This window comes from Lipotes vexillifer, unplaced genomic scaffold (genome assembly GCF_000442215.2).
Source record: "Lipotes vexillifer unplaced genomic scaffold, Lipotes_vexillifer_v1.1 scaffold740, whole genome shotgun sequence".
Taxonomy (NCBI): Eukaryota; Metazoa; Chordata; class Mammalia; order Artiodactyla; family Lipotidae; genus Lipotes; species Lipotes vexillifer.
The window spans coordinates 727088-751896 of NW_006778610.1; the positions used below are offsets into that span (position 1 = coordinate 727088).

The 24809-nt window shown below is 34.9% G+C and overlaps 1 protein-coding gene across 1 annotated transcript in view; it reads right to left on the minus strand.

Annotated features, from left to right (window-relative positions):
- The window catches only part of XRCC4 (X-ray repair cross complementing 4), a 265302-nt gene that overhangs the window by 222569 nt on the left and 17924 nt on the right, over nucleotides 1-24809 (minus strand). Inside the window, exons 2-3 of the mRNA XM_007451707.1 lie at nucleotides 15512-15660; nucleotides 9035-9210 (exon numbers count right to left, since the gene is read on the minus strand). Coding sequence (XP_007451769.1) covers nucleotides 9035-9210; nucleotides 15512-15650 — 315 coding nt within the window. The 5' untranslated portion in view covers nucleotides 15651-15660. The remainder of the gene's footprint in view (nucleotides 1-9034; nucleotides 9211-15511; nucleotides 15661-24809) is intronic.

The window sequence follows — 24809 nt, forward strand, 5'->3', positions numbered from 1 at the left end:
TTTCATACATTTCAGGTAGGAATATAAAATGGTACACCCACTTTGGAAAACAGTTTAGCAGTTTCTTTATAAAGGTAAACACATACTTATCATACAAGCCAGTATTCCCAATCTTAGATATTTATCTTAAAGCAGAGATCAGCAAACTCTTTCTAAGAGGACCAAAAGTAAATATTTTAGTCATTGCACATCACAATGTCCTGTTGCAGCTCTTCAACTTTGCCATTATAACACAAAAGCAGCCACAGACAATACACAAACAAATGGGCACACTTATGTCCCAATAAAACTTTACCAAAATGGGCAGCCGATTTACAGGATATAATTTGCCAATCTCTGCACTAGAGAAATGAGGACTTATATTCACACAGAAACCTATGCATGAATGTTTAAAGCAGCTTTGTAATAGCCAAAAAGTGGAAATGACACAAATGTTTTTAAGTCATTAATGGATGAACAAACTGATACAGTCATACAACGGACTACTCAGAAATAAATAAAAATAAATTAGTGATATTTGCAACAACTTGAATGTCTCTCAAGGGCATTATTATGCTCAGTGGGTGGGGAAAGCTAATCTCAAAAGGGTACATACTATATGATTTCATTAATGTAATATTCTTGAAATAACAAAAGCACAGTGATGAAGAACAGATAAGTGGTTGCTGAGGGTTATACTGGAGAGCCGGTACAACTATAAAGGGGTAGCACAAAGGAACGAAGAGGTTTCTTTGTGATAATAGAACAGTTCTGCACCCTGATTGTGGTAGTGGTTATATGAATCCATACATGTAATAAAATTCATATAACTATAAACACAAACAAAAATGAAACAAAAAAGCATAACAACAAAAAAACAGATTACTTGTAAAAAGTAGCAAAATCTGTATAAGGTTTGTAGTCTATAATATTGTGCCAATGTCAATTTCCTGCTCTTAATAATGTACTATGGTTATATATTGTTATCATTGGGGAACCCAGGTGCAGGGTATCCTGAACTCTATGTCTTATTTTTGAAACTTTTTGTGAGTCTAAAATTATTTCAAAATAGATTTTAAAAGTTAATTGGCTGTTAAAAACAAAAATTATTACAATATATTGTGGAGTTTATAACATACATATCAATAGAAGTAAAATGTATGACCAAAATAACATAAAGGCCAGGAGAGAAAAAATGGATGTATAATGTGTGGGTGTATATATAATGTATATTGCTGTAAGAGTTTTAAACTATCTGTAAAGCAGTATATCACTTCAAGGTAGACTGTGATAAGGTAAAGATACATGCTATAAACTCTAAAGCAAGCATTAAAATAGCATAAAAATGAGTTATAAGCCAACCAAAAAGATTAAATAGTATCATAAAAAAATACTAAAGTAGGCCAAAAAAAGACACAATAAGAGAAACAAGGAAATAAGGTGAAACAGAGACAGCAGATTTTAAAACCATCATCAATAATTACATAAACTGTAAATGCCCTAAACACCCCCAATTAAAAGACAGAGATTGCCAGATTGGATTAAAAAAGCAAAATCCAACTACATATTTCTTAAAAGAAACCCAATTTAAATAAAGACAAAAATAGTCAAAAGCAGAAGGATGGAAAAAGATATGTCATGCTAACTCCTATCAAAAGAAAGCTGGAAGTGGATTTTAGATCAAAGAATTTTAAGTGTTAGAGGGTCATTTCATAATGATAAAGGGATCAAATCATCACGAGGACAAGACAAATCTTAATGTTTTGCACTTTATAACAAAGATTCAAAAATACATGAAGCAAGACCTGATTATGCTTCAAGGAGAATAAACCAATCCATAATTACAGTTACAGATTTGAATACATTCTCTGTCATTGGTGCAACAAGTAGACAGAAAATAAGCAAAACTATAGAAAAACAACAAGCTCAACCAACTTGATCTGACATTTATAGAACAATCCACCAAACAACAGCAGAATAAACATTTCTTTCAAGTGTTCAAAGACCACTGAACAAGAGAGACCATATTTGGAGCCTCGGTATAAGTCCAAATAAATTTAAAAGTTTAGTGGCTGCCTGGAACCTGGAGAGTAAGCAGAGTGAGGAAGAAAGGGGCTAATTGGGGATTGACCTCAAAGAGGCACAAAGGAACTGTCTAGAGTAATGAAAACTTTGAATTTTACATAGGTACATTCTATTGTATGTACACTACACCTAAACAACAACAAGAAAAATTTTACTTGATTTTGACAGAGACCTGGATTCTACCCTACCTTACTACCTGTGCTTTCCTTAGGAACTTGCTTATGCTTTTAGCAACTGTTTCCTCACATACAGAGAGTGACGATGCCAACACCACATGATGAAGTGAGAGTATGTGTTAACTGAAAAGGAGATTAACTGAAAAATAATAAGCAAATATTAATACTCAAAAGTTCTCTTAGAGCATAGTTTTTACATGCTACTTCCTACTTCTGTTTTTGCTCTAAGTTGTTTACTTTCTGAAAAATCCTGGAATAACTGAAAAAATTAAAATATAATGACTAAGGTGTTTCTTATAAAAGAAGAAAACACTTTAAATCAAAGCAGAGCAATATGAAAAAAGAAAAGGAAAATGAGTTCTCAAATACAAAACTGTATAACTAAAAATTAATTTTTTAAAGTAATAATTCTAAAGTCTTTTCCATGGCTTAACTACAAAACATATACTTTGAGCAGGACTTCTGCATCACTTACATTGCTGATTTAGTTCCCACATTCCAAAAGGTCAGGAATTATAAAGTGTTTAATACAAAAATGGCAGACATATACAAATATTTTTATCATAGAAATAAAGAATACTACAATTTCTTTTTGAGGCATTCAAGCAACACATTTGCAACCCATACTCCCACAAACCTGAAAATCATTACTATTTTTGACAAACTCTTTGGCAGAGTACCATAACAAATGCTCCAATTCTGATATTTCATCTGGAAATACCCATTTGATTTCAAAGTCCCCCAAACCACAGGGACACATGGCAATAATATAGGATTTTAGACTGCTGTTTTTAAAAACAACTTTGACTGCTTTGGGCTAACTTATTTTACTTCATTTTTATATATCTGAGAAATGCAAGTTAAATAAATATAGGGAGGTTGTTTGAACTTTTCTAACTTCCACTTAAAAAAAGTTATGACATACAGTAAGATACAAACTAACCTATACCTTACTATATGTTGTAACATTTTTTAAACAACTGAAACAATTATTTATAATGAAAATTCTAGAGAAAGACCCTTGTAACAATAAAAGTGAACCCTTCTAAATGATTGAATGACACTTCAATCTCTTCTAAAATGTAACAGGCAGAGATTGCTCCTTGTCCCTCAATATCCACCTTCCCGTTTTTACACAGTAATGAAAATTTCTGGGCATAGGACACAGCTGAAGATCACACTTCAGATTCCCTTGCAGCTAGGTGAAGCCATGTGACAGTTCTGGACAATGGAATCCAAGCAAAAGTAATGCTTCCAATTTTACAGTGATGGCCAAAGAAAATGCATGTGTGCTTTATTTTCTCTTTAACTCAGTCTTGTTGCCTGAAAGGTGAGCATAACAGTAACAATGAGATAAAAACTCCTTGTTAAAAATGGTAAAGCAAACGATTGAAGAAGCCTGGGCCCCTGCATCATAAAACCATTGTATTAACCCAGGCCTGCCTATTTGGATCATTACATCAGAGAAAAGCAAACCTCCATGCTATTTAAGTCATCAAATTTTCAGGCTAACTGTATCCAAAGCCAATATCTGCTGGTGGGGGCAGGAGAGAGGAAGGGAAAGAAAATGCAAAAAGACTTTATTTTAATTCTAATAGAAACCTAAAGCCAATTTTCATGTATGCTTGTAGTGTGTGGGGGAGGGTGTGTATGTGTGTTTATCATGTTTAATTTTCTTTCAAACCTCATGGCTTTCCTTCATTAGGACTATTTTTAGAAACATAAAACTACAGTATGTTAGATGACCTGGAATAAATCCAAGAAATCACTTCAAAACTTTATAGATGAGAAAACAGATGTATGAGCAAGCTAAACTATGAACCCACAGTTACTCTGTTTTTTTAATTTTTTAATTTTATTTTATTTATTTTTTTATACAGCAGGTTCTTATTAATCATCAATTTTACACATCACTGTATACATGTCAATCCCAATCGCCCAATTCAGCACACCACCACCACCCCCCGCCCCGTGACTTACCCCCCTTGGTGTCCATACGTTTGTTCTCTACATCTGTGTCTCAAATTCTGCCCTGCAAACCAGTTCATCTGTACCACTTTTCTAGGTTCCACATACATGTGGATATTTGTTTTTCTCTCTCTGACTTACTTCACTCTATATGACAGTCTCTAGATCCATCCACATCTCAACAAATGACTCAATTTCATTCCTTTTCATGGCTGAGTGATATTCCTTTGTATATATGTACCACATCTTCTTTATCCATTCATCTGTCAATGACTCAATTTCATTCCTTTTTATGGCTGAGTAATATTCCTTTGTATATATGTACCACAACTTCTTTATCCATTCATCTGTCAATGGGCATTTAGGTTGATTCCATGACCTGGCTATTGTAAATAGTGCTGCAATAAACATTGGGGTGCATGTGTCTTTTTGAATTATGGTTTTCTCTGGGTATATGCCCAATAGTGGGATTGCTGGGTCAGATGGTAATTCTATTTTTAGTTTTTTAAGGAACCTCCATACTGTTCTCCATAGTGGCTGTATCAATTTACATTCCCACCAACAGTGCAAGAGGGTTCCCTTTTCTCCACACCCTCTCCAGCATTTGTTGTCCGTAGATTTCTGATCATGCCCATTCTAACTGGTGTGAGGTGATACCTCATTGTAGTTTTGTTTGTTTGTTTGTTTTTTTGGTACGCGGGCCTCTCACTGTTGTGGCCTCTCCCGTTGCGGAGCACAGGCTCCAGACGCGCAGGCTCAGCGGCCATGGCTCACAGGCCTAGCCACTCCGTGGCATGTGGGATCCTCCCAGACCGGGGCACGAACTTGTGTCCCCTGCAACGGCAGGCGGACTCTCAACCACTGCGCCACCAGGGAAGCCCCTCATTGTAGTTTTGATTTGCATTTCTCTAATAATTAGTGATGCTGAGCAGTTTTTCATGGGCTTCTTGGCCATCTGTATGTCCTCTTTGGAGAAATGTCTATTTAGGTCTTCTGCCCATTTTTTGAGTGCATTTTTTTGTCTTTTAAATATTGAGCTGCATGAGCTGTTTATATATTTTGGAGATTAATCCTTTGTCTGTCGATTCATTTGCAAATATTTTCTCCCATTCTGAGGGTTGCCTTTTAGTCTTGTTTATGGTTTCCTTTGCTGTGCAAAAGCTTTTAAGTTTCATAAGGTCCCATTTGTTTATTTTTGTTTTTATTTCCATTACTCTAAGAGGTGGGTCAAAAAAGATCTTGCTGTGATTTATGTCAAAGAGTGTTCTTCCTATCTTTTCCTCTAAGAGTTTTATAGTGGCTGGTCTTACATTTAGGTCTCGAATCCATTTTGAGTTTATTTTTGTGTATGGTGTTAGGGAGTGTTCTAATTTCATTCTTTTACATGTAGCTGTCCAGTTTTCCCAGCACCACTTATTGAAGAGACTGTCTTTTCTCCATTGTATATCTTTGCCTCCTTTGTCATAGATTAGTTGACCATAGGTGCATGGGTTTATCTCTGGGCTTTCTATCTTGCTCCATTGATCTATGTTTCTGTTTTTGTACCAGTATCATATTGTCTTGATTACTGTAGCTTTGTAGTATAGTCTGAATTCAGGGAGTCTGATTCCTCCAGCTCCATGTTTTTCCCTCAAGACTGCTTTGGCTATTCGGGGTCTTTTGTGTCTCCATACAAATTTTAAGATTTTTTGTTCTAGTTCTGTAAAAAAATGCCATTGGTAATTTGATGGGGATTGCATTGAATCTGGATTGCTTTGGGTGGCATAGTCATTTTCACAATATTGATTCTTCCAATCCAAAAACATGGTATATCTCTCCATCTGTTGGTATCATCTTTAGTTTCTTTCATCAATGTCTTATAGTTTTCTGCATACAGGTATTTTGTCTCCCCCCAGGGTTACTCTTATCAAAAAAAAAATTAGGTCTTTTTTACATGGCTCATGAATGAAAATGTTTTCTGAAGGAACAGAGCAAATTATGAGAGAAGAAGAGGAAGACATTTTTAATTAAGATGTATTATTTGCATGACAAAGTATATACTGCAAAATCCATATGAACTGTAAAAGGCAGAGCGAAAAGAGTGACACAAAGTATATGATAATCTCTTGAGTAGGCAACAGTACCTATAGCGAAGAGATAATGAGTTCTAAATGCTTGTACTAGAGCATGCTGTCATCCAGAAAAATCTACTGCCAACTGAAGTGTCCTGGTGATGGAGCAGGAAGCATCCCAGAGGTTTGTACGGTACGGAGAAAAAGAGTTAGCGTCCAACTGGCCATTCAACATTTATCCCAATGAAAATTAAGCTAAAATTAAAAGTCTATGTTATTTGTAAGGAAACGCCAATGAGAGCAAAAATGAAATTTTGAGTATTATGAGCTCAAAAGCAATCTCATGAAAATTATGGATCCATCCCTCAAAAAAAAGTATATAAACATCAACATACACATTATACATATTAAATATTTCATTGCTTTGGAAATGGACAATTAAAACACAAGGTAATATTTAAAAAGAAACAGGTCTTCTTGAATATAAAAATTAGTAGTTACTTCCTTTTTAAAAATAGGAAAAAAAGGAGAAAATTTGATAGAAATGTAAATTTCAAATAAGTCATGACTTGAATACTCAAAATGTTCAAATTATGCAGTGATCTTCAACACAGAATTAGACACATAAAACTTCTTTTTTTTTTTTTTTTTTTTACATAAAACTTCTTGAATTGATGACAACAAATGCCCAAAAACCCTGACTCTAAGAGGTATGAAACTGGTAGCTAATGTACTTAGAACTCATGGAATATTCTTGGTCATGGGAGAGTAACCTTATGTCAACAACAGAACAGAATTCACTATAACCTTTTGAGGTGAATCTATGTTCATTCTTTTCTTCTAAGTGTAGGAGGTCATTTTTGGCAACAATCAGACATCTGTGCCATCAAGGAATTAATTACAAACTCCTTTTAAAGTTTTAGGACATCCAAAGCAAAATTAGCCTTAAAAAGTATTCTGCCATGTTTCCAATTGTCTGCATATTTTTGCCAGCAGATGAATTTAAATGATACTGTCACTCTGAAATTCAATTTGCAGAAGCACATCCTACAGCACTAGAAGATTCCCACGGAAATTTGGCCAAATAAACTTGTGATTGTCATCTGCATCCGTAAGGCTGACTGTAGCACCTCATACTGAAAGTTTTATCTCATTCAAACATCCAAAAATATCTCTCAAGTAAGCCAAGTCATGAACTCCTCCTCATCAAACCATTCTGAAAGTAGCCTTTCTTTTTCTCATAGGCAAATTAATAAATGAATAAATAGTGAGGCAGGAATCTAAACTGCACTGTAGTGCTTTAGGGCATATTTGTTAGGGAACCAACACTCATCTGCCTTACTAGGAATCTCTTAATCTGTTTCTATTTTTTTGAGAAAACCTGTTGAAAAGCTAGTGTTTCAAGCCTTTGGCTCTGATAAAGTTGATTAATATCAGGGTAGTAAGCAAGCTATCTTTCAGGATTATTGTCACGGTTTTTGAGTCTGATACATGCCAAGCCAACTGTAAACAACTGAAATCATGAGGACTTTCTTCACAAAGGCAGCAAGATCCGATGTATCGCTAAGCATGGCAAGTACTCCATCCAAACCCTCCTTTTCACCATGTCAAAGATACCAAAAGCCTTTCAGGTACCCAAAAGTACTCTCACACTTTTAATTTGTTATGCACCAGTGTAACACAACACATATGAAAATCAGAATCTGGAGGTATGAAATAATGTTAGTCATTACATACATATGCTTGTTGCGTGGGAAATGGCATTATAACCAATTTGACAATGATCTGCTTCAAAATATTAGAAGAAACAGTCAGCAGTTCCATAGTATATAACATCATTTGATTGTACTTGAGCCACAGGAAAGAGTACTTTGCGATAAATAACAAAATTTCAGTAGTCAGTTCAAACCTTACCCTAATTTAAATTATCATCTTAAGAACCTCAGCTTATTGAAACTTACATAAATTGGCAGCTAAGTACTATAAGTATGTATCTTCTAAACAATTCAGAATAATGCTAAATTTTTCAGAAATAATTACTGAAGCCAGGCTCTCTGTATTATTCTATACAAGATAATATATATTTCAAATTAATGATTCCATCTGTTGCTTCAAATGTATCTCTAATTGGTGAAATCCCTTTAATCATTCTGAACTAAAGATTTTTTTTTAAAGAATTTTTTAAACTCAATTTAGTTCCGGCACAAACTGTTCAATAACTGTCTCTAAATTTAAGAAAGCTTGGGTTGAAAGTTATTTCTTTCTATTTTAATACTTCTAAGTTTGATAATATAAATAAAATACCTTAATTTCTAATCAAATGTCTTACTACACTTATCTATATAATTTTGTAATTGCAAATACATGCTAATAAAGAAGAAAATAGGTTATAATTATTAAATATTCAAAGAAATATATATTATTTTCTTTCTCAAAAATCAGTATTTCCCCAAACTCATTTCACTAAGCCTTGTCTCATGGTCTAAAACTTCTGACACCACTTTTCATACTGCTCATCCGTGTAATTATCTCAGTAATACTTAGTCTTAAAGCATTAAAAATGAAATATATTTTGCAATAATTTTTTTCACAATTCATTAATATAAAGCATTTAATGACTATAACTTTGAAGCATTTTTCCAACTTGGAAACCAAGTACTTTTTACTTTTGTTTCTGAGCTATTCTGGGAATAATATGCTAGTTACTTAAATAATTTCTCAATAAGTATTCTCTAACATTTTACCAATTATAACATTATGGAAAGTTTTACTTACTGAAACATCTTTCAAGTTTTTCTCAAAGGAGAAGTGACAAGACTCTTTCGAAAAATTAAACTTGTATGTGTCAGTTGGTCCTGCTCCTGACACCAGTGCTTTTCTCAGTTCATCAACATATTTCTCTTTTTCCATTGCCATGTCATCAGCTTCATGGGAAATCTCTGATTCACAAACTATGAGAAACAGTAATAAAAGCCTTATTTACTTGAAAATAAATTCTAAACCTAAGAATAAACATATTTACCTGTTGCTACTAATTTATTACTTATGTAACAGAAATTTAAACAAAAAGTAAAATCAATGTCTGCACCACACATTTTTAAGTCAAATTATACCTTTTAACTGAACTAGCAATTTTTGAGACATTAATTTAGTCTCAAATCTCATTGGAAAGCATTAGACTCCTTGTGTTCTTTCTCTGTCCTCAGATCAAATACATGGATTATAAGTTACCACAGAAACAACCGTCTTGTGTACCTGCTCCTAGGTCATAGCAATTATTTCCTATAATGATTAATAAGCTCAATATTTTAAAACATTTTTCTTCCTTGCCTCAATTACTAAAGAGATTAAATAGTCTATAGTTTATTTCTCACTCACAAGGGCAGAGTCAAATTAAAGTAAAAATGGAGTTCATTCTTCTCATCTCATTATGTGCCAACAATAAAAATGGTAGATGAAGAGAGTCGATGAGGAAGGAAAGGGAAGGGAATATTTATTGTCTCCTCTACGGCTTGCGTTACATTATATATCTGGCTTCCAATTCTCTCATCTAGGTACATTTAAAGCTGATGTTTTACTCATCCGTAGAGATTTTTACTTCAATAATTACATATTCAATTTTAGATATCCTGTTTCTTTTTCATAATATCTTGTTCTTGCCACACCCTTCTTTTCAATATTTTAAGGATTTAAATATATTTAAGATCTCATTCAGATCACTCTCTTTGCGTGCTTCCTAGGGTATGAATGCCATTTCTTCTAGCTGCTGACACATTCTTGCTCTGCCTTTTTTCCTTTCCTGCTTTGTGAGGTGTCAACATGCCTCTCCTCTAGCCAGAGTATCAAGTGCTCTGGACAGCAGAAAGTCTTCATTTAAGACTTTACTTATTTTTTTTAATAAATTTATTTATTTAATTTTATTTATTTAATTTTTGACTGTGTTGGGTCTTCACTGCACGCGGGCTGTTCTCTGATTGTGGTGAGTGGGGGTCACTCTTCGTTGTGGTGTGTAGCCTTCTCATTGCAGTGGCTTCTCTTGTTGTGGAGCACAGGCTCTAGGCAAGCGGGCTTCAGTAGTTGTGGCACGTGGGCTCAGTAGCTGTGGCTCATGAGCTCTAGAGTGCAGGCTCAGTAGTTGTGGTGCATGGGCTTACTTGCTCCGTGGCATGTGGGATCTTCCCGCACCAGGGATCGAACCCGTGTACCCTGCATTGGCAGGCGGATTCTTAACCACTGTGCCACCAGGGAAGCCCTTCATTTAAAGCTTTAAATGAAGGTTGCTGGTTGGACTTTCTTGTAGTCCCTACAGGTTTCACCAGTTCTGGACCAGTTTTGAAAGTTAATTTCTTCACTTGGTTTTTACACTTGTGGCAAATTTAAGAGAGCTCAAATTTAAACCCCCCACCCTCACATTTATATAACACAGACAGGATTCTGATTTTTGTTAGGACTTTTAATTTACTCATAACCCTTAGTGACTACTCTGATTCTACAACTCCAAGCCAGAGTAATTTTTTTGTTTGTTTTTTTAAAGATTTTATTAACAGGATCACTTCCAGGTTGCTTTCTTTATCTTTAGAGATAAAGAAATTCCTTAAGAGGCCTGCAGTCTCAACATGCCACTCCACTCAGGTATTACAACCACAGTCACTTAGATGTGTATCTAGTTCAGATATTCCATCAACTTATAGTTCTTTAGTTCCCATTAACCACTTCGGTTTTCAGATATCTCTTCACACATGGCACCTGGGGATTCCCTTTCTTACATTCAAAGGCTGCAATGTGTCTGTTTATTTGCTTTTAAAATTACAAGATTTAATCTAATATTTATTTGGAATGTATGTATGGTTGGGTGGTTTCCTGTATCAACTCAGGATACCACAATGATGAAAGACTCATACGGTTCTATACTTTTTTACTTAAAGGTTACATTTATCTATTTTATTCCTTACAACACTGAAAGATAGATATTCTTATTTTACAAATGATAAAAGTGAGGCTCAGAGAGATCAAGTAATGGTCTAGGGTCATGAAGTAGGTAAGTGGTAAAACTGGGGTCATACTTATATCTCTCTGGTTGTTCTGGTTTGAGGTGAAGCAGAGATATGGGACATTAGCTAAATTATTTACTTCCATAATATTAAAAAAACACACTGGTATGAAATAATATAGAAACGATAAAATCTTGATTAAAGAATCCCTAAAAATATAACAGCTTTTCATAACGTTGGTCCATGTGCTATCAAGGGTCTAGAAGCCCCATGACAGGCAATGAGGAAGAGAGTCCAGGAATGCATCCATATATTTTTCCTGATCAGTTTTTGAAAACTTCTAATATTGAAATATGAGTCTCAACACAGCCTTTGAAAAAAGGTAAGAATAAAAATATTCTTGTGTAATTGTACAGCTTCTAAAATACTTCAACATATTTTTTTCTCTCTCTGAAGCATATGCATATTTAAGATGATCACCACTATCAAATCTATTGACCTTTCAAATACCCTATTAGCGCTTCTGAAAAAACATAAAAGAAGGCAAATGCATCTTATCTGAGGAATAATTTCATATTCTGTGTTTGGATAATTTTGAAGAGTTGTAAGTACCTAGAGAGAGAAATTATTTCTCAGAGAAATAGGAAATAATCTGTAGAAACTATCTTTAATGCAACTATAGAAAAACTTATAAGAAAACATGCAAAAAAATAAATGATACAAATGGACTTCTTTACAAAATAGAAAGAGACTCACAGACTTCAAAAACAAATTTATTGTTACCAAAGGGGAAAGGTGGGATGGGGGGGGGGATAAATTAGGAGTTTGGGATTAAGATATACACACTACTATATATAAAATAGCTAACCAACAAGGCCCTACTGTATGGCACAGGGAACTCAATATTCTGTAATAACCTATGGGAAAATAATCTGAAAAAAGAATGGATATATGTATATGTATAACTGAATCACTTTGCAGTACACCTGAAACTAACACAACATTGTAAATCAACTATACTCCAATATAAAATAAATATATTAAAAAAATAATAAAGTATGTCTACTGATAAAACATTTAGTAAAAAGTATTCTAAATTTCATTACAATGAAAAGATGCCTGTCTGAAAATATTTAATAGAATTTATTGATTCAATTCATTTAGTCCAAAAATGCTTAATGAGCATTTACTATGTGCCAGGCACTATTCTAGGCATGAGGGATACAACCATTAGACAAAAATGCTAGCCTCATGGAGCCTTGATTCTAGGGCTGACATCTCAGATAACCTTTCAGATACCCTCTTAGTATGTTACTCCATCTGTGAATGCTGCATTGGTTAGTGTTTCAAAATATTTCATTCTTGAGAGGAAAAAAACATGTGAAAGGAAATTATTTCTATTTATGCCTCTCCTTTAAAAAATATGTTTTGTAAAAAAAAAAAAAGGTATTAGTTTAAGGAGAAAAATTTACTTGACCATTTCCTATAACAGTCAATGTGAAATTCTGACTGCCTATTTAGAACTTCAATCCTAGAAAAACAATTTGGTCACCGGTTTTGAATTTTGTGCTGCAGGAAGCACAGCTGTAAGCAGTCAATGCTCCTTTAAAAAGATGGGTGATATAAGTTTCTTACCGCTGACTGCAATTCTTATGAAAGTCAAATAACAGTCATCGATCATTAACCCACTTTGTGACTTAACCCTGTGATATAATCCTCTATAATGTTGAAGTGATGATAGACCACATGATAATTAGACTCCAAAACATTCATTAGATAAAACATTGCTAATGGAAAAGAAATCAGTGAGTTTAGTGTGTGGGAGATTAAAAGGAACCCCACATCCTTTTAATTTCACTCAAATGAAAAGAGAAAAAAAATTATCCAAATTGAAGGTTGCAGAAATCAAAAAGTTGTACAAAAAACAGGATGAGGTATAGGAAGGAAATTCATTTTCATGTTTCAATTATTTAATTGTTTCAATTTCTTAATTATCTTATTGTCTATCTGTAAAGTGCCAAACCAAATTATATTTATGTATAAGACTTAACTAAACATGGAAACAATGTTATATTATTTGACTACGTATTTTGTCCCTGAAATTCACACGAGTAATAAAAGGCATTAACATTTGTGAGATTTAAAACTTCAATATCTTTGAAAATAAATGACCAGATCCAGTGCACTATAAAATTTTCTGTTTGAAAGCTTGTTCAGTACAGGAAGCCAAAAGATTAACAATCCACCAAGGGATACAGAAGTTTGATATCACATTTTTGTCACACTAAATTTCATTAGCTGAAAAACAAATGGTAAAACATACTGCATTTATGATCAACGCCAACAAGTAAATATGAAACTGGAGTTTTCATTAAAATATATGCTAACTCTAAAATGAGTAGTTTCCTTTCTTCTTTTTCCTAACCAATTTTATATATTTCAGGCATCGTTTCATTCTTTCTTTCAGAGAATATCCATCAAGGCATGTATGTCCTATGTACTGATAGAAATACTTATGAACAGTGGTTGGCAAATCAGATGTGTACTTTGCTCTCAATGAATGTAGGTTAGTGAAACAATATTCATGTTAACAATATTAAGAACAACTGCCAGCACATTTTGTATGACATAAACAAAATGTTCCATAAATGTAAAGTTAACTTAAATTTCTGGTTAAATTAAGATTTAAGAGTTAACCACAGCATTCCTTTTTTTTCCCCAGTCCTTAATGATATAAAAAAAAATTCAAACAACGTATTATTGTTCCCGGTGAATGAGGTTTACTGACTACATCAAAATTTAATCTTTTTCTTTGATAATTAAGGTTCTTAAAATACCTCAAGGTCATTCGTCTGACCATAACTTCTTGTTATACAGAATAAACCATTCGTTAATTGGAAATATCTAAGTTATAAATTCCTTACATACAACCAACCACATCACCTAGGACCTGCCTCCTGGGCTGTGCTGTTGGAACTGCTCTTTTCTCCCTGAAAATTGGCATTAGACTACTGCCATGGTCTTCAACCCTGTGTACCATTTACCCCAAAACAGAGTTATTGTCACTTGGGTATAACTTCACCAGCATACATAGAGCTAACCTGACAAATTTTCCTCCAGTCCTGCACTGCACCAACCAACCAACAATTGAATTCTCTTACATAGAAATTTACAGCTTAAATAGATACCGTAACAGGTACTACAAACATTATCCTTGAAATTTCTTTATTTTACAGTAATACTCATATTACCATTCCTCATTCTCTGTCATAAAAAAATGAGTAATAAAAACCAAAACCCTGTAAATACAAATTCACTTTGACTATGTTGTATAACAGAATTTGTAACACTCAAGAAGAAAATAAAACTTCACGATGTATTGTGATTTTAAAAGGTGATATAATAATTATTACAGTAATAAATTTTAGGGGAATATTTCAAAAGTTGATAGAAGATACAAATAGCACATAAATTAACATGACAAAATTATTTTACCTAAAACATCATTTACAACATAACTCTAGAAACGACTATTTCATAACTGTAGAAATAGCTTTTTAAATATTTCAATAAAACACTTTAGAAGTATATTATCAACAAAACTTTGCTATATGAGTAAAACATAATTCTAGATATTTTGACTTTACACTTGCAATGTTCCATAAATGATTTCAGGGTCATTAACCTCTTTAAAAAGATTATTACCAAAGATAAAAAGAGCAAAAGTCTATTTCATAAAATAACAGCCAAAATCCCATAAATGGGTTTGAACTTTGGTTTTCAAAGTTTTAGGCTATTAGTTCTCCTTCATTTTGTTACAAATGTAGTACACTGGAAAATAATTCAACAATATAAGTATATGAAATAAAAATAAAACCACCACCATCCCACTCTCCCAAGCCTTGGCCCAGCCAATCCACCTTCCTGTGCCTCCCAATATTTCCCTGGGGTCCTAAGAAAAGATACATATAAAAAGTACTATTTATGTTTTGTATAAAGAGATCATTTTAAAAACTCTGACCAACTCCAAGAACTAAGACTCAAATGGTTATTTCTCTATCCTTATATTAATATTACTTACAGAAAATAATACTAATATTACAAATCTGTGTGTAACTCAGACAGCAATAACAAGTAAAAGCAATCATGTTCATTTTAACCAATATCTATTAAAGAAACACTTTAATTTGAAGTATCACTGAGGACTGAAGAATACCACATTACTGAAATTTTTCTTTAAAAAATTTGCTTTTAACATTACCTGTCCCAGTCCATGCTGACTGCCCATCAGTAAGTGTAATAACAAAACCAGATCCTAGTGTTTTTTCCCAAGCAACTTGTAGAAAATGAATTATATCAGGTTCAGAAGCAAAATAGATTCTGTTTACTTTTCTCTCCATTTCTGATCACCTGTTATAAAAGAAAAAAAATATTTTTGCAAGAAACTGTGACTATCAAATAATGATGCTTTCTGTACTGGTCTCTCAGCTATACAAAGCACCAAGGAAATAAGTAAAACAAAAAGCTATATAATAGCCAACCATCAAACTCAGTAAATCACAGTTCTGTTCAATACTGATTCACAATTTTTACAGATAAAAGCAGAGGCTCATAAATGATTTGCCCAAGTTGTGTAGCTGAATAAAAATTACCATCTCCAACAATATGAAGATGACATTTTCTCCAAAGCCTCTTTCTCTACGACAAATAGTCACAAGAACTTGTGTGACTGATCTGGGAATAATCTCAGGACTGGAAGCTGATTATAATTAGTGAGGATAAATTGGATCAAGTTCTTAGTCTCTGTCTGGAGAAAGACTGTGTAAATGAAAAAGGAGAGTAGCATAAAGATTTGGAAAAGAAAATCTCAGAACCCAAGAGTTGGCCATACCTATCACATCTTCTCTAAGAAAGGGGTTCCCAGGACTCACTCTGTCCACTGAGATAGAAGTACCCTGTAATGGAGATGGATTATATCAAGCTATTACAGCCTGAGGCTAATGAACTTTTTGCATTTTTAAAACTTTATATTGAAGTATTATATCCAGGTAAAAGTACAGATATCTAAAACCTAACTTGGAAGATTTATAATTGAGCAAATCCATGTAAGCAGTACCTAGATCAGGAAGCAGAACATTACCACCCCAGAACTCATTCTCACAACACCCCTTTTCCAGTCACTGTGTCCCCAAATAACCACTTTCCTAACAGATTAGAATTTTGAGTATCTTTGAACTTTCATGTAGATATAATCATACAGCACATTTTATTTTGTGTCTGGCTTCTTTTATGGAACACTATGTTTCAGAAATGCTTCTTAGAATTGTAGATCATGCTCATAGTTGTATAATATTCCATTATGTGGGTATAGTACAATTTATTTATCCATTCTACTAGCGACAGGCATTTGAGTACTTTCCAGGTTTTGACTAGCATAACTAGTGCTTCCATAAATATGCTAGCAATATCCAGGCTTTTCTGTTGGGCATATACCTATGAGTATATACCCATGAGTGAAATTTCTGGACCAGAGGATATGCATATGTTCAGTTTTAGCAGTACACAGCCAAAAACTTTCTAAAAGGTTTGTACCAATTTACACACTTGGTATGTCAGTTCTGATCACTCCATGTCCTTACAAACATTTCTCATCTTTTTTTTTTTTTTTTTTTTGCGGTACACGGGCCTCCCACTGTTGTGGTCTCTCACGTTGCAGAGCACAGGCTCCGGACGCGCAGGCTCAGCAGTCATGGTTCACAGGCCCAGTCGCTCCACGGCATGTGGGATCTTCCCGGACCAGGACACGAACCCGTGACCCCTGCATGGGCAGGTGGACTCTCATCTTTTTAATTTTAGCCATTTTGGTGGGTATGTAGTATTACACAATGGTTTATTCACATTTCCATTATGATTAATGATGCTGAGTCCTTTTCATATCTTGATTGTGCATTTGAACATCCTGTTTTGTGGAGTATCTGTTAAATCTTGCTAATGTTTTTATTCAGTTGTATTTTTCTTATTGACATTCTTATTGATATTTTCTTTTTGTTTTGTTCTTTACTTTTTGGATTATGAATCTTTTTACAGATATATGTACAGTTCTACCATTCTGTAAGTTATCTTTTCACTCTCATAATCGTATCTTTGGATGAAAAGAAGTTCTTAATTTTCGTGAAGTTAAAATTTATCAAAATCTGTATGTTATAGTTATACTTTTTCTGTACTACTTAAGAACTCTTTGGTCACCAAGATGTTCTCCTATGTTTATCTAAGAGCTTCATAATTGTACCTCTCACATTTAGATCTGCAATCCATCTGGAATTGATTTTCGTACATCAATTGTCAGGAGGGGTCAAAATATATTTTTTCCACATGGATATCAAATTGACCAAGTATTATTTATTAAAGACTACCCTTTCATACTGTAATGCTGTTATTTTTGTCATAAATCATTTGACCAAATATGTGTACAAGGTTCAATTTTTGTTTTGTTCATTCTTTGCAGGTGTGCAATTTCAAATATTATACATTTGGCTTGTCAAGGTTACACTGAATAGTGATTCTGTTATTGTGATCCAGCAGATTTATAATCTCTTGCTGACCCTGCCATTTAAAAGTTTAATAAACCTCGCTTCTGAGTATTAAAATCATTTATGTAAAATGTTGAGCAGAACAAGCTCAAGCATAAACTTCTGTGGCTTGCCATTAGAAACAAGCCTCTCTTAGACATTAATCACTACTACTAGGTGGGTGTACTGCTGATACCTCCATTTAAGTCACAAGGATATCAAGATGGTCCTTCGTAAAACCTACTTACTCTGCCGGTCTGCTAGGAGTGCTATTAAAAAAGAGAAAAGAAGGGGCTTCCCTGGTGGTGCAGTGGTTGAGAGTCCGCCTGCCGATGCAGGGGACACGGGTTCGTGCCCTGGTCTGGGAAGATACCACATGCCACGGAGCGGCTGGGCCCATGAGCCATGGCCACTGAGCCTGTGCTCCGCAATGGGAGAGGCCACAACAGTGAGAGGTCCTCGTACCACACAAAAAAAAAAAAGAAAAGAAAAGAAAAGAGGGGAGGGGAGGGGAGGGGAGGGGAGGGGAAAGAAATTATGACAGACATTTTTCTTAGTGATCCCACTCTCATTTCTACTGATTACAAGTTATTTTTCTATTAATTCAAAAACTATTCTTCCAGTAATTCACTCTAGAATCTTGCCCAGATTGACCTCAAACTTACCAGACTACGATATGCCACATACTATTTAGTTCAAAGCAAAAAACTATATTTTTTCTAATACTGGAATATCCTTTGCCCATGTACACTTCATTAAGAGATACTTAAGCTATAGATGCTAACAAAACTAAAGGAATACCCTAAAAATTACAAATATGCAAAGAAAAAACATTATAAAACGTCAAAATGAGGAACAAAGCACACACTTCAAAGATGAAAAACTAGAGAGAATTATTCTTTAATCACATAGCATGAATCTCTTACTAGGTGATCCTAAAAAAGCTAAGAGTATAAAATTGCCTCAAATTTTTATGACCAATATAAATACTATGTTGTGACAATCCAAAGGTAAATTATTAATTGACATTTCATTGATAACTAATAAGTTTTAATAAAAGCCAAATTTTTAAATCACTCTAATTTGCTTTCTCAATTTAAAACTATTATGTTCTCCTAAATAAAGCATCATATTTTTCTCAATTAACAAATGAATATGAAAATCAAAACAACTCATTGTCAGAGCTTCACAAAACAAAACTAACTTCTCTATCTTCTGGGGGATGAGAGGCATGCTTAATTATAGAAGGCTAGAGCTGTACTATCTTACAGAAAAAAGCACAAGGAAGCAGAGAAACTTCCAGAATGATAGAAAAAAAATTTTAAATTAACAGTGTAGTGAGACTGCTTCAAGATGCTGGAGTAGAAGGACATGCTCTCACTGCCTCTTGCGAGAGCACCAGAATCACAACTAAATGCTGAACAGTCATTGACACAAAGACACTGGAATTCACCAAAAAAGATACCACACATCCAAAGACAAATGAAAAGCCACAATGAGAAGGTAGGAGGGGCACAATCACAATAAAATCAAATCCAATAACTGCTGGGTGGATGACTCACAAACTGGAGAACACTTATACCACAGAAGTCCACCCACTGGAATGAAGGTTCTGAGCCCCATGTCAGGCTTCCCAACCTGGGGGTCCAGCAAGGGGAGGAGGAATTCCTAGAGAATCAGACTTTGAAGGCAGGTGGGATTTGATTGCAGGACTTTGACAGGACTGGGGGAAACAGAGACTCCACTCTTGGAGGGTACACACAAAGTAGTGTGCGCATCGGGGCGCAGGGGAAGGAGCAGTGACCCCACAGGAGACTGAAACAGACCTACCTGCTAATGTTGGAAAGTCTCCTGCAGAGGCGGGGTGTGGCTGTGTCTTACCATGAGGACAAGGACACTGTCAGCAGAAGTTCTGGGAAGTACTCCTTGGCATGAGATGTCCCAGAGTCTGCCATTAGCCCCACCAAAGAGCCCAGGTAGGCTCCAGTGTTGGGTTGCCCCAGGACAAACAACCAACAGGGAGGGGACCCAGCCCCACCTATCAGCAGACAAGTGGATTAAAGTTTTACTGAGCACTGCCCACCTGACCAACAGTCAGCTCTACCTACCATGAGTCCCTCCCATCAGTAAACTTGCACAAGCTTCTTAGATAGCCTCATCCACCAGAGGGCAGAGAGCAGAAGCAAGAAGAACTACAATCCTGCAGCATGTGGAACAAAAACCACATTCACAGAAACATAGACAACATGAACAGTCAGACACATTTGTACTGCATGAAGGAAAAATATAAAACCCCAAAAAAACAACTAAATGAAGTGGAGATAGGCAAACTTCAGAAAAAGAATTCAGAATAATGATGGTGAAGATGATCCAGGACCTCGGAAAAAGAATGGAGGCAGAGATCAAGAAGATGCAAGAAATGTTTAACAAAGATCTAGAAGAATTAAAGAACAAACAAACAGAGATCAACAATACAATAACTGAAATGAAAACTACACTAGAAGGAATCAATATTAGAATAACTGAGGCAGAAGAACGGATAAGTGACATGGAAGACAGAATGGTGGAATTCACTGCTGCAGAACAGAATAAAGAAAGAAGAATGGAAAGAAATGAAGACAGCCTAAGAGACCTCTGGGACAACATTAAATGCAACACCATTCAGATTATAGGGGTCCCAGAAGGAGAAGGGGCCCGAGAAAATATATGAAGAGATTATAGTCGAAAACTTCCCTAACATGGGAAAGGAAATAGCCACCCAAGTCTAGGAAGCGCAGACAGTCCCATACAGGATAAACCCAAGGAGAAACATGCCAAGACACATAGTAATCAAATTGGCAAAAATTAAAGACAAAGAAAAATTATTAAAAGCAGCAAGGGAGAAACGACAAATAACATACAAGGGAACTCCCATAAGGTTAAGAGCTGATTTCTCAGCAGAAACTCTACAAGCCAGAAGGGAGTGGCATGATATACTTAAAGTGATGAAAGGGAAGAACTAACAACCGAGATTACTCTACCCAGCAAGGATCTCATTCAGATTCGATGGAGAAATCAAAAACTTTACAGACAAGCAAAAGCTAAGAAAATTCAGCACTGCCAAATCAGCTCTACAACAAATGCTAAAGGAACTTCTCTAAGTGGGAAACACAAGAGAAGAAAAGGACCTACAAAAACAAACCCAAAACAATTAAGAAAATGCTAATAGGAACATACATATCGATAATTACCTTAAACGTGAGTGGATTAAGTGCTCCAACCAAAGGAAACAGGCTCGCTGAATGGATACAAAAACAAGACCCATATATATGCTGTCTACAAGAGACCCACTTCAGACCTAGGGACACATACAGACTGAAAGTGAGGGGATGGAAAAAGATATTCAATGCAAATGGAAATCAAAGAAAGCTTGAGTAGCAAAACTCCTATCAGATAAAATAGACTTTAAAATAAAGAATGTTACAAGAGACAAGGAAGGACACTACATAAAGATCAAGGGATCGATCCAAGAAGAAGATATAACAATTATAAAAATATATGCACCCAACATAGGAGCACCTCAATATATAAGGCAACGGCTAACATCTATAAAATAGGAAATCAACAGTAACACAGTAATAGTGGGGGACTTGAACACCTCACTTACAACAATGGACAGATCACCCAAACAGAAAATTAATAAGGAAACACAAGCTTTAAATGACACAACAGACCAGATAGATTTCATTGATATTTATAGGACATTCCATCCAAAAACAGCAGATTACACTTTCTTCTCAAGTACACACTGAACATTCTCCAGGACAGATCACATCTTGGGTCACAAATCAAGCCTCAGTAAATTTAAGAAAACTGAAATCATATCAAGCATCTTTTCTGACCACAACGCTATGAGATTAGAAAACAATTACAGGAGAAAAAGAACATAAAAGACACAAACATATGGAGGCTAAACAATACGTTACTAAATAACCAAGAGATCACTGAAGAAATCAACAGGAAATCAAAAAATACCTAGAGAAAAATGACAATGAAAACACGACGATCCAAAACCTATGGGATGCAGCAAAAGCAGTTCTAAGAGGTAAGTTTATAGCAATACAAGCCTATCTCAAGAAACAAGAATCTTAAATAAACAATCTAACCTTACACCTAAAGGAACTAGAGAAAAATCACACAAAACCCAGTTAGCATAAGGAAAGAAATCATAAAGGTAAGAGCAGAAATAAATGAAATAGAAACAATAGCAAAGATCAATACAATTAAAAGCTGGTTCTTTGCGAAGATAAACAAAATTGATAAACCATTAGTCAGACACATCAAGAAAAAGAGGGAGAGGACTCAAATCAATAAAATTAGAAATGAAAAAGGAGAAGTTACAACAGACACCACAGAAATACAAAGCATCCTAAGAGACTACTACAAGCAACTCTATGCCAATAAAATGGACAACCTGGAAGAAATGGGCAAATTCTTAGAAAGGTATAACCTTCGAAGTCTGAACCAGGAAGAAATACAAAATATGAACAGACCAATCACAAGTAATGAAATTGAAGCTGAAATTAAAAATTTTCCAAGAAACAAAAGTCCAGGACCAGATGGCTTCACAGGTGAATTCTATCAAACATTTAGAGAAGAGCTAACACCAATCCTTCTCAAACTCTTCCAAAATATTGCAGAGGAAGGAACAGTCCCAAATTCATTCTATGAGGCCAACATCACCCTGATACCAAAACCAGACAAAGGTATCGCAAAAAAGAGAAAATTATAGACCAATATCACTGATGAACATCGATGCAAAAATCCTCAACAAAATACTAGCAAACAGAATCCAACAACACATTAAAAGGATCATACACCATGAACAAGTGGGATCTATCCCGGGGATGCAAGGATTCTTCAACAGACGCAAGTCAGTCAAAGTGATACACCATATTAACAAATTGAAGAAGAAAAACCATATGATCATCTCAATAGATGCAGAAAAAGCTTTTGAAAGAATTCAACACCCATTTATGATAAAAGCTCTCCAGAAAGTGGAAATAGAGGGAACCTACCTCAACATAATAAAGGTTGTATACGACAAACCCACAGCAAACATCATTGTCAATGGTGAAAAACTGAAAGCATTTCCTTGAAGATGAGTAACAAGACAAGGATGTCCACTCTCGCCACTATTATTCAACATAGTTTTGGAAGTCCTAGCCACTGCATTCAGAGAAGAAAAAGAAATAAAAGGAATAAAAATTGTAAAAGAGGAAGTAATACTGTCACTGTTTGCATATGACACGATACTATACATAGATAATCCTAAAGATGCCACCAGAAAACTACTAGAGCTAATCAATGAATTTGGTAAAGTTACAGGATACAAAATTAATGCACAGAAATCTCTTGCACTTCTAAACACTAATGACGAAAAATCTGAAAGAGAAATTGAGGAAACACTCCCATTTACCACCGCAACAAAAAGAATAAAGTACCTAGGAATAAACCTACCTAGGGAGACAAAAGACCTGTATGCAGAAAACTGTAAGACATTGATGAAAGAAATTAAAGATGATACAAACAGATGGAGAGATATACCATGTTCTTGGATTGGAAGAATCAATATTGTGAAAATGACTATACTACCCAAAGCAATCTACAGATTCAATGCAATCCCCATCAAATTACCAATGGCATTTTTACAGAACTAGAACAAAAAATCTTCAAATTTGTAAGGAGACACAAAAGACCCCGAATAGCCAAAACAGTCTTGAGGGGAAAAAACAGAGCAGGAGGAATCAGACTCCCTGACTTCAAAGCTACAGTAATCAAGACAATACGGTACTGGCACAAAAACAGAAATAGAGATCAATGGAACAAGATAGAAAGCCCAGAGATAAACCCACGCACCTATGGTCAACTATTCTATGAAAAAGGAGGCAAGGATATACAATGGAGAAAAGACAGTCTCTTCAATAAGTGGTGCTGGGAAAACTGGACAGCTACATTTAAAAGAATGAAATTAGAACACTCCCTAACACCATACACAAAAATAAACTCAAAATGGATTCGAGACCTAAATGTAAGACCAGACACTATAAAACTCTTAGAGGAAAAGACAGGAAGAACACTCTTGGACATAAATCAGAGCAAGATCTTTTTTGACCCACCTCCTAGAGTAATGGAAATAAAAACAAAAATAAGCAAATGGGACCTAATGAAACTTAAAAACTTATGCACAGCAAAGGAAATTATAAACAAGACGAAAAGACAACCCTCAGAATGGGAGAAAATATTTGCAAATGAATCGACAGACAAAGGATTAATCTCCAAAATATATAAACAGCTCATGCAGCTCAATATTAAAAACACAAACAACCCAATCCAAAAATGGGCAGAAGACCTAAACAGACATTTCTCCAAAGAAGACATACAGATGGCCAGGAAGCACATGAAAAGCTTCTCAACATCACTAATTATTAGAGAAATGCAAATCAACACTACAAGGAGGTATCATCTCACACCAGTTAGAATGGGCATGATCAGAAAATCTACAAACAACAAATGCTGGAGAGGGTGTGGAGAAAAGGGAACCCTCTTGCACTGTTGATGGGAATGTAAATTGATAAAGCCACTATGGAGAATAGTATGGAGGTGCCATAAAACCTAAAAATAGAATTACCATATGACCCAGCAATCCTGCTACTGGGCATACACCTGAGAAAGCCATAATTCAAAAAGACACATGCATCCCAATGTTCACTGCAGCACTACTTACAACAGCTAGGTCATGGTAGTAACCTAAATGCCCATCGACAGATGAATGGATAAAGAAGATGTGGTACATATATGCAATGGAATATTACTCAGCCATAAAAAAGGAACGAAATTGGGTCATTTGTAGAGACGTGGATGAATCTAGAGACTGTCATACAGAGTGAAGTAAGTCAGAAAGAGAAAAGCAAATATCGTATATTAACGCCTATATGTGGAACCTCGAAA